Genomic DNA, 14,950 nt, shown 5'->3' with positions numbered 1-14,950 from the left:
CCCCCCCCCCCCAACCCCCAAAATCGAACCTTATCCTTTCCCCGATTAATCTCTCTTCCCTCTCAATTTCCACCCACTCCCTTTTCCCGTCTTCGGTTCATACTCGTCATCCTCTCCCACCTTCCACTTCCCATTTCCCTCCCATCCTCCCTCTCTCTTCTCCCCCCCCCGTCTCTTTTCCATTCTGCATCTTCCTCTCCTTTCATCATATTCTACCCACCCCCCTCCTCCCCGCTAATACACCACGCCTTTTCCTCCACTACTATTGTGATCATCAAAATCATTTAATCAGTCCTTTCACTCTTCACGTGTTCTGATTTACACCATTTGCTTGTGTTATCATTCCGTTTGAGGTCTCGGTCATTGTGTCGTTGCCGTCAATTCCTCCTTCTGTCGCATATCGCCTCCTGAACGCGGCCGAACGCGGCACTTCTATTCCAGTTGCGCGCAACCTAGCATATCGCACTCATCACACATCTCACCTACCTTTGACTATCATCTGTCACTAGATCACCTATACGTGATAGGTTTTTGGCATTACCGTTCCAGCTACTAATTCTTCCATTGCTGGCTTCTTCAACCGGTACCGCCTGTCACCCATTTGACTTTCGCTCCCTTGCCTTTCTAGAGAGCCCGTGCTCCTCCAGTCTGCTCGTGGAGTTTCATCGATCGATCGACTTGACACGTTGATTTATCCCTCTGCAAGGCATGAGTGGAAGTTCGAATCAATCCACCCGCACGAGTCCCGGCTCTTTCAGCACCACTCAGCGCACGCCGTCTGTATCCTCGGGCGCGTCGCCGACTCACCAGTCGCTTTCAGCTTCTCAGCCGCCGTCGACGGCCCAGAATGTGATGTCGACCGACGTGTACAGTCCGCCCGCGTCGCAGGCCTCTTCATCGCTAGCTCCCACGTTCACTCACCCCTTCTCCCCAATCGCGCCCTCGTCCTCCTTTGACACTGTCGCTTCGACCACCATGCGCTTCGCTGATTCGGCACAGTCGCTAAACGGCTTTGCCCGTCCTGTCAATGGGGGTGGTGGGATAATCCTGATGCGGAAGCTTCCGCGCAACACCAGTCGCGAGGCTTTGCGCAGTATGCTGCTATTCGCGAAAGACCTCGTGGATGCCGAATTCATACCTTCTGACCATCCGGAAGATAACGGATACCTATGTGCAGTCGCGCGCTTCGGCACGCTGGCCGCTGCTGAAGAGGCGCGAGCTTTGCTCCATGGAAAACCGAATTCCAAGAACGATGCTACCATGATTGTGGAAGTACTGACCGGTCCAGTGGCATCATCGTTGGCACCTAGACGGAACACCATTGATCACACTGCAACCCGTAGTCTGCTGGGAGGTGTCAACGGAGCCTTGTCGCGCCAGTCGTCACGCTTTAATGGAACTTTTCAGAGTTTGGAGAAGTTCAGCGCGACAACCGGAGCTGCCAACGGCGATGGTCTGCCAGAGTCAGGTTCCCGCCTGCACAGCATCTTTGCCCCACAATCGCCACTTGGAAATGGGGTTCCTGAACTGCCTCGTGTTAGCGGCAAATCGATGATCGATCAAGACATTGACGAAGACACGGGAGAACTTCTTAAGGATCCGGTTGGTTATGCGGAAAACGGGCATTCTGGTGCTGTATCAGCTGGGCGCCGTGCAACGAATCCTCAGATCCTGAGTAATCAATTTGCCAATATGTCCCTGGCGACTAACATCTCGTCGCCACCACTTCAGGGTTACACTCCTCAGAACTCTGCGCATATGGGAGTCCCTACCCCTGCATCCACATATCCGCAAGCGATGAATAATATTGGGGCCGGCCACGGGTTTCCCTACGGCAACCCGCACATGCACCGCCACAGTCTACCTGCTGCGAATCCGAACGACATGAACCCGCCTTGCAATACTCTGTACGTTGGTAATCTTCCGCCGGATACCTCAGAGGAAGAGCTCAAGGCTCTTTTTTCTAAGCAGCGTGGTTACAAACGTCTATGTTTCCGGAACAAACAAAATGGTCCTATGTGCTTTGTGGAGTTCGACGATGTGGGTACTGCCGGCAAGGCGCTCAACGAGCTCTATGGCTTCAAATTGTCGAATAGTATCAAGACTGGGATTCGGCTGAGTTTTTCGAAGAACCCTTTGGGAGTGCGTTCCGGGCAACCGGGCTCCATGAGTGCATCGAATACCATGGGTACCTCTCAAGGCGGCGTACCTGGCGGCAGCAGCCTCGGTGGGATTCATAACAGCCATGTGTTCTCTACGGTCAGTGGCCCGCCACCTGGACTATCAGCGCCTCCCGGTCTCGCTCCCCCCATGGCGTTGCGGAACAACGGCCCTATCCATCCGGTCAGCAATATGCATGCTCCCATTCCCACCAACGGCGCCTTTAACCCCAACCCCAACCCGGGCCTTGGAATCCGAACCAATTCTTCGATGGTTTCACCTCCGCCGCCGCTCACCGGTGGGGCGCCGAATCTGGGAGGGTTCAACTTTTCCTATCCGGACTACATGATGGGCCGCTAGAGGCCAAAAGAACAATTTTACGTCTCTGTGGAACACTAAATGTCCGCGATGCTTGATGACCACTGGGCTACCTGGCGTATTAGGGCGATTATTGTTTTTATAAGTTAGATTAGCATTTGGAGGGTCACCTTCCTCCTCGGAGTAAGGATTTTGGGCCCTGGACACTTTGACTTACTTGCGTGATGTTCTTTTCATATTGCACTCTGATAGCATGGAAACAGGGGCGCTGCTTGCATGTCTGCTTTTTTTTCTGGAGGGGAATCTTGCATCTGCGTGAGGATTTTACATTGATCAAGTCCCTGTTGTGTTGTTTTATGCACCATCTTCATACCCCGTGTCTGTGTTTTCTTTTTTTCTTTTTCTGCTTTCTAATGTGTTCTTGCTGAAGATTGATCGATTCCCTGCCCTTCTTCGTGTGCATTTTTCTGAGTCAGTTCCAATCATAATCACCAATGTTTGCAATTGGGGCAAGGCGTTGACATGGGTATACACTTAAGACTTCTGGAAGGCTACTGTTGGCTAGCTGCTGCATCGTCGCACGTTACCAGTACCATTATTCGGTTTGGCATTTCCCTTACAGCGTCATATCTTCTTGTATTGGTCATTGGTTGGCTCAAATGGGACACTTGTTTCTTTCCTTCTCCCTCTCTCCGACTTGTGGCTTTCTATAGCTTTGCTTTCTTGCGCCGATGGATGAATGGAGTTGAAATGGTGAGAGCGTGGCAGGAAGAGGCGGGAAGAGGCGTGCTCAGTATGATTAGTAGTATTATTCTTTTTATCCTTGTTCTTTTTCGCCTTTTCTTCCGAATTCTCCCAATCTGAGACAATTGCTTCGAAGCTGCCGGCGTAGTATCAACGTATCAACCTTCCTATCTGGGCAAGTGGGACTCAACCCACGAAAGTTGGGCGGCTCACGTGATGCAGCCGCATGTCCCGAAAAAGTTTCTTACCCTCGACTCGCGTGCAGTTCTCTTTCTTTTCGCTTCGTCAACATTCATTCACCTCTACCTGCTTCACCCTCTCCTCGCCCTCCCTCCGGTCAATTGGACTTCCCTTTTCTCGTTTCCGCATCCATTGACCTCTATTACCTGCTTCTCCTCCTCTTGCTCTCTCTTGCCCTCTTTCATCCCCTTGTCTCATTGTCTAGCACAAATACACACCAAGATGGCTCAACGAATACCGAACCACCTGGTCTCTAATACCCTCCTCCCCTATATCTCCTCCCCCTCCACTTCTCTCTTCAGACTTACCACCGCATGCACGTCCTCTTCCCTCACAGATGCCTCGCGGCCCGCTTCCCGTTCCTTTTCTACCACAAGACCTTCACAAACTAGACTTCGCAGAGAGATGATCAGATGGCTTCGCGGGAAAGGATCCGAACTGCAACATCACATTCCTGGTGAAACCAATTATCTCACACACACTAACAAGCCTTTTCCCGCCAACCCTCTCTACCGCAGCGACCCTATACTCAGCGAGGACCTGCGCAACGAGATTCATAACCAGGTGACCGTTCGAAACAAGAGTGTGCGGGCTGTGAGTGTCCTGTATGGCGTGGATATGAGGAGAGTAGCTGCGGTGGTTCGACTAGTCGAGTTGGAAAATCAGATGAAAGAACAAGTATGGCTTGCCCCCTGTCCTTCCCTTCTGCTCTTGCTTCCACCCCCTTCAAGAACGTCTTCCGGATGCAATGATGAGACAATTATAAAAATCGATTAGTCTTTATGACCCAATTTCTGGGCATGATTACAACGCCTTTAAATCTGATATGCATTATATCCCCACCTTCGCTTGGAGTTTATCTTGTCGACGCTGTCTCTGTTCCTTTCTCAGCAAAGCTAACGCGTCGTTCACCAGGGCAAATCCCTTGCGCTTCCCTACGCACGTGCCATTCATGAAATGGTTCCCGTCACTCCTCTTCCAGCTGAATGGGAAAGACGAACATCCCACGAAACCATTAATGACCTACCGGCTCACCGCCTGACCGACCCTCAAATCTTCTACCCTGTCTCTGAGTCTCGGCAATTTAACCGTATTGACGCTGGCCGCGTGTTCTCTGCTGCCCCTGCTATGGCCAACCGGCATGCCGAACAGCTTCAAGCTAATCCCGACGAGACCATCCGCAAGATCACTCAGGAGAGTCCTGCAAAGATTGAGAAGGTCGGCAAGGGCGACGAAGAGCACCAGGTCCTTTTGCCCTCGGACGCTCGTATCCCTCACCCGCACATGATCACTCATGAGCGCAACCGTCTGACCATCGGTAAAACTGAGCCCGGCGAGGTCCGTCAGAAGTACAGGGCGCGTCTCGAACAGGAAACCGCGGTAGAGCTGCAGCGCAAGGAACGATCCCAGCAGCGCCTGGATATGAAAACCCAGAAGGTCCAGCCCGAGAATTCCCGGTTCGAGTTCCGCTTCACAGATGTGGTTGTCAGCCGGGAAACCACAGGTCTCACTGGCCGGGGTCACATGGCTCCTGGTCGCCGCTATGGTGTTCCCAGCTATGATCGGAAGAAGGGCCAGGTCAAGATCCCCACTCGTGTGCAGGTCTAAACCCCTTCCCGATCCCTCTCTCTCTTTCTCTTTTCTACTTTTTTCGTGAGGTTCTCCTCACCTCAGTGAGGTCTTCGAGAACGAGCCTTGCATGGATGTTATCGGTATGCCAATGATGGGTTTGGGTTGCTTTCCCCCTGCTGAACTGTATTATACGGGCGTGTAATTCCTCTATTTTTGTGGTCCTTCTAGCTTTGTTTATGTGTGTGCCGGTTCTTTTCTTTTTCTCCGCCCCAGGATGGGATGGATCTATTTCAACAGATTCCCTTGAGCCGGAGTATTGTATTTATACACCCTTTTTCAGATCCTCTGGTCAACATTTATTATCAACCAGTGCAGAGGATTTTCTATCCCAGGTTCTCATGCCGAAGATACAAACAATCAATCATCATATCAACATGACTATCATGATCCTTCCTTTCTATCGTTTTCTTCGTAGAGAATGAACGCTAACTGTCTATGAAGCCGTATTCGTCTCGGATTGAGCTACACAAAAAAGGGGAGAGGAGCTACTTCACCCGAGACAAATCCAATTTTCCCCTCACTCCTCAAACCCATACACAAACTCAACACGGAAAACCGGACACGATTCAAGAATTATATGCAGGTTATATATTTGTGTATATATATGACAATTGTACTGTACTGTGTGTGTAGTTATATCGCACCCTAGCGGGTGGACGAAGGAAAATGGCTCTTGGGGGAGGGAGTGGGGGTGGGTTAAAAAAAACCTGCAAGCAGAGAGATATAGATTTCCACAAGAATGAAAAAAAGAAAGCCATTCTCCATTCGTGTGCGTGAGAATAGTCGTTCGTCCCTGGCGCTTGTATCATCAGAATTAATTGTGGATTCTGACGGTGCAATATGCATTAGAACGGACTGTTCTCTGGGAGAGAGGCTTCAAGGTTCCAAGACACGAAAAAAGAAAGAACGAAAGGGGACGCCCAGGTCCGGACATACATGAGAATAGGAGACCAAGAAAAGGAAATTGAGATAACTGGAGGAGCATGATACTGATTAAGCAAGCAGGCCAAGACTAGAAAATGGAAAAGAACATCGAGCTGAGCAATAAAGGGCTATGCTGGGTATCCATTGCAAGAGACACACAAAGTCGCGGAGTAACTAACAGGCCGCCGAATTGGGGGTTGACTGCGGGGGGCAAGACAACAAAGATAGCAGGCAGCAGGTTGCAGTGTATCGAAAGAGAAAACACCATGTACACACTATCTGGTTGCGCCAGGGACTGAGGGAAGACAAAGGGGTTAAGGTGAGTGGGTAGTTGTGTTTGTTTGGAAAGATGCTGCGGGAAATGGAGGAGCGCTTTTATGACGATATGACGAAGACTTAGAGTGCGTCTGCATCGGCTGGGATTCCTGGGACTGGGACAGATGTCACCGGGCTGCTTGGCGAATCCAGTCCCTCTCCACTCCCACTTCCAGAAGAATCTTCGGGGGTCACATCAATGGGTTTAGGCAGATGGAGGGCCTTGCGCTCCTTCTTGCCATTTTGACTGGGCATCGACGACGGTGAGGGAGTGATACTCGGGGACGGTTTCTTCGACGCGGTCTCGGTTCCGGTCTGCATGGGGCTTGTATGGCCTTCACCCGGTGGAAAGTAGTAGGTATCATTGGCGTAGCCACGCCACTTGCGCCAGCCCTCGAAGTCGATCAGAGCTTGCATGCATCCCCATTCCGTAACCTTCTGCTGCAACCACTCGAATCGCACAGGCTGTGAAAAGATCGCTGTTAGTGAAGGGTTTAGTCATACGAAGTCAGACAACATACCTTGGTCAAGAAATCATTGCAGCCAGCCGCCAGGGCTTCATGACGATCACTCTGCAAGCTGCTCGCCGTCAATGCCACAATAATGACCGGGCTTTTGAAAAGAGACAAGTCATGTAACGTGTCTTCTTCATTCAAGGGATCACTGTTGCCTGCAACGGCTGGCGGGGAGGTCACACTGGCCGTGGCCGCACTAGCCCGTCCATCGGCGGTTTTGGGGAACACGCCGATGCCGTTCAGCCGCTCTAGTCGCCGAATCTCCTTCGTTGCATCCAATCCATTCATGACGGGCAATTGAATATCCATCAATACCAAGTGGAAACCGCCCTGTCGCCATTTCTTCACGGCCTCTGCGCCGTTTGCAGCGCACTTCCAACGCACACTCAGACGCTTCATGAACGCCTCCAAGAGCCTTTGATTGATGTTATTGTCCTCAACGATCAGCACGTTGATCGGTGGCACTGTGCCCTCAATGAGACCACCAAAGGCTCCACTCAATGACTGTGTCACACTCGGTTTCTTCGGCTTGGTGGACGACGCAGACGGACGGGGCCGCGGAGAAGCTCCACGTGCAGGAGGTGTAAGCGACTTGGCCTGAGGCGACTCCGGGGGAGGACCGGGCGGAGTGGGAATGGAAGGCACCGGCTGGGACGATAGCGGTCCTGGGACACCGTTGGGGTCTAGCAGAAAAATAAGCGGGTCTGTCGTGGGAAAGAGGCAAAGCCTAAGATGGTGATGATTTCAAGAAAACACAAACCTTTCGGGGCCGTCACCTGGCCTAGCATCGTAGGAGAATTTGTAGTATGGCGAGTGAGTGGCGGTCGACGCGGGTGTCGACTCCCGCGACTGCCCGGCGAAGGCAGTGGCGGGGCCATACCTGTGGTGAGGATTGATATTGACGGGGCGGGATGGGCGTTGACACTGGCAGAGGAGTTGTTTGGGTGTGATGGCGGTGTGGGAACAGTGGGATTTGCTGGCATGAGAGGGAAGTAGTCGCCATGCTCGCCTGGCTCGGACTGGTTATAGTAGGCTTGAGGGCGCGGGGACGGTTTGGGTGTGCGTCGCTGAGGAATGTCGATAATAAGAGCCTCCTCAATGACTTGTCCTCCGGGATAGTAGGTATCCACCACGTTCATCAATGACTCCTCTGGGCTCAGGATCCGATCGGGTGTTGTTTGTCGATTGGAGCCCTCTCGTGGTGAGATCCGGACGACGATATCGGGCGCATCGAAAGTCTTGCCCAGAGAATTGGCATACTTGTTGATCACCTGGTCTCGCAGCTCGTCCACCACGAAGTCATCCGTGATGGGGACCAGAGTGGCCGACCCACCTGGCCGTTTGACCCAGATCTTGCGGGCCATACCTGTGCCGTACGTATTGAAGCGACCGTTGTCAAATCCGTCTGGTTCGCCCGTGGGCCCAGGATCCAGCAAGCTGTTAATCAGGTGTTGGTGCGACGGCGCAAGCAATGACTGACGGCGGGAACCAAGACTTGGGCGCTTTGGGAACGGTGCGGGTGTGGTTGAAGTCACTACCTGGTAGGTTGTGGATTCTCCGGGTGGATTTTCCGCAACTGCATCTAAGACGGGTAATTGGGGTTCAACAACCGCAGACCCCAGGCGTTCTAGGCCCAGACTGTTGAAAGAAAGCTGGAAAGACGGGGCGTTGGCGCGACCGGCACTTGGAGGGGAAGGGGTTGGTGTCGGCGAGGGTAGGCGATCGGGAGCGAGACTCGTTTCTGGTGGGGGGTGACCGTGCTCAGAACACAGGCTCGAGTTGGGACGTTTGCTGGATGATGAGGTGCGAGCGACAGGCTTGCGCTGCAGCGGGAGTCGGGGTGCACTGGAGGATGCAGCGCCCGTTTGCTGAATGGCCGACGGTCGATTCTCGTCGCGCTGCTCTTCGACCGTATCTTCTGGTCCGGGCTTTGCGGATGGAGTGTCGTCGAGAGGACCGTCGAGTTGTCCTCGGCTGGAAGTCGGGACCGGTGAGCGGGAAATGTCGCCCACAGCGGCAGAAGCTAAGGAATCACCGTGCTCCGAAGCGACCGGGTGGCTGGGAGGACGGCCGTCGTCGGGAGAAGGTCGAGACAGAGTCTGGCAGGAGTGTGCGCGGCGGGCTGTCTGGTGATCGGCGGACGGAGAAACGTTAGCCGATGGGTCCTGCAGCTGTCCGTTGCGGTTGACAGGATTGACGTGGTTGTCTCGATGGGGAAAATCGGAAGGAAGAGACGATGGGGTCGGAGGATAACCGCTGCCGTGGTTGTGATCGTGGTCGTGGTCGTGGTCGAGGTCGAGGTCGAGGTCGAGGTCGGGGTTGTGGGAATGAGGGGGAGGGGGATCGTGGTGGGAGAAGCTGGAGCTGAAGTTGCAATCGTCGCTGGACCCAGCAGATCCATCGGTGGTGGTGGCGGCGGCCGGAACGGAGGATGTCGACGATCGCCGCCAGAGCTTCGCCTTCAGTCGAAGCCACCGACGGTCAGGCATGACGCGTTGGAGCAATAGCTGCAGGGAGTTGTAAAGGAGTGACAAGACATGGGATGGTAAAGAAGAAATTTTGAAGATTTCTTCTAATTGACTCCGTAGAAGGCGTAGAAGGTGCCCGACGCCGTTAGAGAGCCAGGGCCAGGCACAACAATTCTTCGGCCGGGAAGGAAAAGGAAAAGGAAATTTAAGAATAGACAAGGAAGCAACCAGAAGAAAGACCAGCTCCGATAAAAGATCGAATATCTGAAACACCCACGCTAGAGCCCAGGAAAAAAGCAAATAAAAGAATGAATGTAAAGCTGATGTGGTTGAATGAAAGAACAGACCCTGAAAGGTCACCGCGTCCCCTGCCGGCTCAGCTGGCATACAAGCATCAATGAGGGCGAGGAGTAGAAGGGCACAGAAGTGAAGCCACTCGTCATGACTTAAGGGCAGAAGAGGAATGAAACAGAAAGATGATTAGAGGACGAGAAAGAAAGAAATAGGAGGGAGTAGCAGAAGCTCAGGGCTCTTTCGTGTTAGTCTCTTGCCCGCCAATGGCCAGTCAATGAGGCACGACAGACTGTCGCTCTAGTCGATTACCGGATTAGCCTGCGATCTCTGCTGGCGAGAAAGTGAAGAAGGATAAGCAAAAGTGGCACGATGAAGGATGTGGCAAACAGAATAACAGCCTCGAGAATCACACATTAAATGCTTAAAACATTGAGAGGCTGTGCCTTTAGAAATGTCATGTTTGTAGTTGTCGTGTTTGGAGAGAGGGGGAAGCGGAGGGGGAGGGGAGGAGGGGAAGAAGAAGAAGGAAAGTGAAGCAAATGTAACTGTCAAGATCCAATGTCAAGATGTCATGGTTAGGGGATATATAACCTACCAGTCAATTTAAAATAGATTATTATGACGGTTGCAGGAACAATCGGATCGAGGGAAATAATGTTATTTAAAAAAAAAAAAAAGAAAGAAAAAAAAAACAATTTCCTACCACGCTTGGGCCCGACAGAGCGCCGGGCTTCGAACGGTTTAATAAGGATGTGAGAATGAGGGAGTGACCCTCGGTTTCATGCACGCTTTGTTGGCATTGCCTTCCAATTCATCGATCGGTCGGTCAATACATTTACATGCATGGACTTGCAGCCAGACGGCTGCATCGCTATCTGTCTCACCGGCCGAAACTCTCGATCGTTCATCCGAGCCTTCTGCTTCTACCCCGAAAGCAGTCGCAGAACTACTTTTCTACTGGCCCATATATAGGTTCTTTCTTGTTTCCTAAATGGAAGGTGCATTGCCAAATAACATGAGAGGGCCCAGACATTCAACTATACTTAAGTCCCTCCCCAAAACAACCATATATCCTTTTCTTTCCAAAAATCCAAGTGGAGAACACCACTCACAATATATACTTCATGGACCCCTTATCAAGGGACCACATCTCCCATACTCTCACTCTCTCGACTCTCCGACGAGCCAGCAACAGGACCTTTCAGATTCTCCGGATCAGAAGCAGCACCCAAGCACCGAGACCGTTCCTCAAGCACCTCATCAATGCTCTTGCCCGTGGCCTTCGCCTCCCTCCGCACAGCGCGATATCGAATCCGCCAGACAATGTGGCTCGCATAAATCCCTCCTTCCAGGACGACGCTGTTCATCCACCCATCAAAGTTAGCATCAGTAGGCATTCCCAACATCCCAAAGCCAGGAGTGTGGCCAAATTCCCCCAAACTTACACAACAATGTACATGATCCCTCCCAGAATATCGAAGGAACCCTGCGCCGCTGCCTGCGATTAGCATCATATCGAACAGTCATGCTTAAACTAAATCGCGCGCGCTTCCCGACGGAAGGAAAGGCTTACCCAATGCAAAGAGGGAAAACAGCCCTCCAAAGGTGTCGATAGATAGGAAGACCCAATCTAGAATGGGGTTAGACATATCTGGACCCCCAAAGTACGTGCTAAAAACTCACTGAATCCGACCACCCGGCCATCTCGCTTCCAGAGCTCGAAATACGGCGGGACGAGCCCCAGTCCTAACAAGATGGCGGCCACGATGCCGACGATCAGGTCGGGCCAGGTGACTCCCTTGTCGTACGGTATCTGTGGTGGAATCAATTAGCGCAAGCTGTCAGTTGTTGTCAAGACAATGCGGGTCCACGTGCTCTGAGCGTGAGGATCAAAAGGGCCTCGATCCCACCAAACAGGACCGCAGCGCCGACAACCACAGCCGTCACTGCGCGGCGACTGTACCGGCTGCAATACCAGGCCAGTTAGATGAATTGCTTGATCGATAGGAGAATACCCGGAGCGCTTACTGGCCGTAATACAGAACCTGACCCCAGCTCACAAGAGAGAAGAACCCGAATATCTGGGGCTGGATCTGTAGCGGTATATTCACTCCCTGCAGTATCATATATGCTCCCATGGGGACCGCACCTGCGCCGATGCCATTAGCCATTTGTCTAGAACACGACGAGAGAAACGGCCATGGACAAGCTCTAACGTACAAGCAGCCCAGAGAAACATCATCAAGGGTGGAAGTCCATCGGTCTTCTTCTGTTTCCAATTATACCAGATCTGCGGAATCAGTTGAATGCACCAGAGCACCGTCCCGATGGTGCCCAGGACGTTGGAGGCCACCGTGACATTGCCGTCTCCAGCCATCGAGATGCGCGGATGCACTACGACCGCCAACGTGGGAGTATAGAAGACTTTTCAGGGGACTCGAAGTATAATCACAGCAGTTGGATCAGCAAAAAGAGTAGGATGGATAGCGTTTTAAAAGCAAGATAATCCTCTACAGACAGCTTTCATAACCTTAAGCCAAGCACATAATGGTCGTCATAAATTTTCTTTTCTCCAGAAATGCCCCACTACCTTCCAGAACTTTAGAGATAGCTGACGATCCTCAACAGTCAGAGTCATGGTCAAAGGGTCAAGATAAGGTCGGACCCTGAGGATGGAGAGTTGCCATCACCCACTGGTTCGGGGAACGAAGCCTGTCATTGGAAAAGCGGGCGATGGAGCAGCAGCGGAACTAAGACCGAAATGGTCAATGAGATGAGAAATTCCCGCCAGCATAAGTTAGTCGGATCAACTTCCATGCAGAACACATAATCAACCAGCTCCCAAACAAGGTTGACCCCAAGCATAAATCGAGAGGAATTCCCGTCAACACGACAGCTTTCTATGAGATCCAAGCAGCGCTGGTGGTTGATTCAACCATCGAACTGGTAGAGAACTTGACGCTCTCAGTTGAGAATCAGGGCCTATGCGGTGGTTAGAATACTATTCAGTCCGATCCAGTTCGCATGACCCAAAGAATCAATAGGACAAGCACAACCTGCAAGACCGCCAGAGCCGGTGACGAATACCACTGATACATCAACAAGAGAATAATTGCCAGCCATGCGCCTGCCTGCCCCAAGGCGACATGCTAAAGAAAAAGCTGATTGAGAATATACAATCTGAAAGTTCATTGAAATGTATAAGAAACAGAGCACTGTCTTGAGAACAATATTTACGCCCACTGATACGAGCAAGGAAATACACCAGCATAGTGCCATTTGACAGGCGGTCTGGGGCACTATATGCTCGCTTCAACTTATGAGAATCACATACATATAAAACAGGGAATGAGATGTGTCTTAAAAAATGTCCAAACAACAGCAGGTAACCAAGAAAGAAAAAAAAAAAAAAAACCATCAAGACATGAACATTCGCAAACCGGATTCGCGCCGAGTGATACAACTCGAAGGGTATCAAAACAAAAAGATCTCTTTTTCTTCTCGCGATGGGCCAAGAAGGCGAGAATCAGACCAGGAAAGAGCAGAAAGAAAGGACGTTACACCGTGACGGACCCCATGCCGAGCTAACACGATCATATAGTCGACTGATCACACAGATGGATCACAGCAAGATCAAATAGTTGGATGGAGCAATACCGGTGTCTCCACTGGCTTTTCTAGCCTGCCACCATCTTCCGCTGACGTCAGATACCTCTAGAATTTCGTGCTTGGTGAAGCTGATCTCATTGGCATCCTCCGGGTTGGCCTCATACGAGTAAATAGCCTTCGCGCGATACGGATACTCGGTCGGTTGCGGAACTTCATCGGGAGGCACACCACTGCCGGGCGGGGCAAGATTCGTTGCTGACGGGTTGCCGAAGCGGGGCTGCGAGGTGCGATGTTCCGACCCGGGGGCTCCACCATGATAGCCCGAGACAGGCGACGAGGTTTCGAAGCCATTGAGCTGAGCAGAAGTGTACATCTGAGGTGGCTGGCTCGAGGTCGTTTCGGGCCGATTTCCGAATGCGGTGGACATAGGTCTGCTGTTGCCGTACGAACCAGCGCCTTCCTTCTGAAGGGCGAATGAATCGATAAAACCACGGTGAGAAGCCTGTGGGCTCGATCCGAAATAGAAAATCCAGATGATCTATGGCCATCGTCAGTAAATGATCGGTCGAGGAGATTACCAGAAGGACGTGGGAAAAGAATGACGCACGATCACCATGGACAGAAGAATGAAGCCTGCACCCGCGGCTTGCGAAGCTGCATTACTCGAATAAACAAGCGAGTTTACCGAAATTGTGGAAAAGACGAGACCAGCGGACAAGTAGCCCACGATCTAGAAGCCATCAGCCTGAGAGAATTCCATAAACAGCGACCAGAGTGGCATACCGCGATATTATAGACCACGCCTGTATCCGTCCCAAACACGAGAGCCATCCCGACAATGATGCAAAACCCATATGCCAAGGCCCACCATGAGTAGGTGGGATAGCCCCCATGTATTCCAGTGATTATCGATGAAATGAATGCGATCAACCATGCTAACTAAGCAATTGAACTCAATTAGCCGGTGTCCACGGAAGAGTGGTCTCACGGGGCTGGAATACGTACGACGGAGATGGACGTAGTGGCAAGCGCGAACGGGTCGCCAAGAATATTGCTGGCTCTGAAGCGCACCATCTTGCGAGCGGGCTCTGGATATAGGTGTGGTTTGTGAAGCGATGGTGAGTGGGAAGAGTATGCCACCATGAATGTGGTTCCGAGTCGCAATGAATTTATATGGCGGTCGTCGGAACGATGATTTGTTGTTCACCAGGCGATGCGATGTGGCTTATGACCTCACGCTCATTGGCGGTATGCGGAGCAGCGACGGCAGGTCCCCTTTGCTTTGATTCGTGACGTGAAAGAGAAAGTGGAATGCGAACACGCGAAATGACGATCGTAGATTACGGCAATGAGAGCGCGGATATAGGGATGGGACTATAGCGCAGTCAGTCAGCTTAGAGGGCGAACGTGAGCGTCGAGAGAATCATGCAAGCCAATCGATCGGCAACGGTCGCAGGACATGTTGAGGTACGACAATAACACGAACCATCCCAAGCCAAGTCATGCAGAAAGGAAAAACGAGCAGCCGACATGAGGGTAGGTAGGAGAGTTTTAAAAAAAGATTAAAGGCAAATCACAATTTAACGAGTGCCCGGCAGGGGTGATGCATCACATACTTCTGAGACAGACCAAGTGAAATGAGGGTCGAACGATGCGGCTGGCGATCAGGATAGGGAGGCAATTGACACGGACAGTCTTGAAACAGGCGGAGTATTGATCCAGAGAGCGACG

General features: G+C 51.8%; 5 protein-coding genes across 5 annotated transcripts; 2 read left to right on the top strand and 3 right to left on the bottom strand.

Moving 5' to 3' along the window:
* The first annotated feature begins 513 nt into the window (after positions 1 to 513).
* BO82DRAFT_168414 (RNA-binding protein) lies at positions 514 to 2,760 on the top strand. The gene has a single exon (XM_025630321.1). The coding sequence runs from the start codon at positions 709 to 711 to the stop codon at positions 2,518 to 2,520; it is 1,812 nt and encodes a 603-aa protein (XP_025488318.1). The 5' UTR covers positions 514 to 708; the 3' UTR covers positions 2,521 to 2,760.
* An 838-nt stretch (positions 2,761 to 3,598) lies between these two features.
* Positions 3,599 to 5,473, top strand: BO82DRAFT_357712 (mitochondrial 37S ribosomal protein mS45). The gene is made up of 2 exons (XM_025636091.1): positions 3,599 to 4,140; positions 4,378 to 5,473. Exons 1-2 carry the CDS (start codon positions 3,685 to 3,687, stop codon positions 5,068 to 5,070), a joined length of 1,149 nt encoding a protein of 382 aa, XP_025488317.1. The 5' UTR covers positions 3,599 to 3,684; the 3' UTR covers positions 5,071 to 5,473.
* Positions 5,474 to 6,414: 941 nt separating this feature from the next.
* On the bottom strand, positions 6,415 to 9,337 carry BO82DRAFT_292085 (uncharacterized protein; the record flags this gene model as incomplete). Its single annotated transcript, XM_025631752.1, has 4 exons — positions 6,415 to 6,798; positions 6,855 to 7,531; positions 7,609 to 9,104; positions 9,237 to 9,337. The coding sequence occupies 4 exons, from the start codon at positions 9,335 to 9,337 to the stop codon at positions 6,415 to 6,417; spliced, it is 2,658 nt and encodes an 885-aa protein (XP_025488316.1).
* Positions 9,338 to 10,746: 1,409 nt separating this feature from the next.
* BO82DRAFT_435358 (PQ-loop repeat-containing protein) lies at positions 10,747 to 11,987 on the bottom strand (the record flags this gene model as incomplete). The annotated part of the gene is made up of 7 exons (XM_025641021.1): positions 10,747 to 10,969; positions 11,056 to 11,104; positions 11,184 to 11,240; positions 11,294 to 11,423; positions 11,531 to 11,576; positions 11,639 to 11,759; positions 11,831 to 11,987. The coding sequence occupies 7 exons, from the start codon at positions 11,985 to 11,987 to the stop codon at positions 10,747 to 10,749; spliced, it is 783 nt and encodes a 260-aa protein (XP_025488315.1).
* A 1,245-nt stretch (positions 11,988 to 13,232) lies between these two features.
* On the bottom strand, positions 13,233 to 14,293 carry sho1 (osmosensor SHO1; the record flags this gene model as incomplete). Its single annotated transcript, XM_025639500.1, has 4 exons — positions 13,233 to 13,757; positions 13,827 to 13,949; positions 14,003 to 14,158; positions 14,225 to 14,293. 4 exons carry the CDS (start codon positions 14,291 to 14,293, stop codon positions 13,233 to 13,235), a joined length of 873 nt encoding a protein of 290 aa, XP_025488314.1.
* Between the last annotated feature and the right edge of the window lie 657 nt (positions 14,294 to 14,950).

The sequence above is a fragment of the Aspergillus uvarum genome (genome assembly GCF_003184745.1).
Source record: "Aspergillus uvarum CBS 121591 unplaced genomic scaffold BO82scaffold_60, whole genome shotgun sequence".
NCBI classification, from domain to species: domain Eukaryota; kingdom Fungi; phylum Ascomycota; class Eurotiomycetes; order Eurotiales; family Aspergillaceae; genus Aspergillus; species Aspergillus uvarum.
Note: the sequence above shows the minus strand (reverse complement) of the source record. Positions and strands in the feature narration are given on the sequence as shown.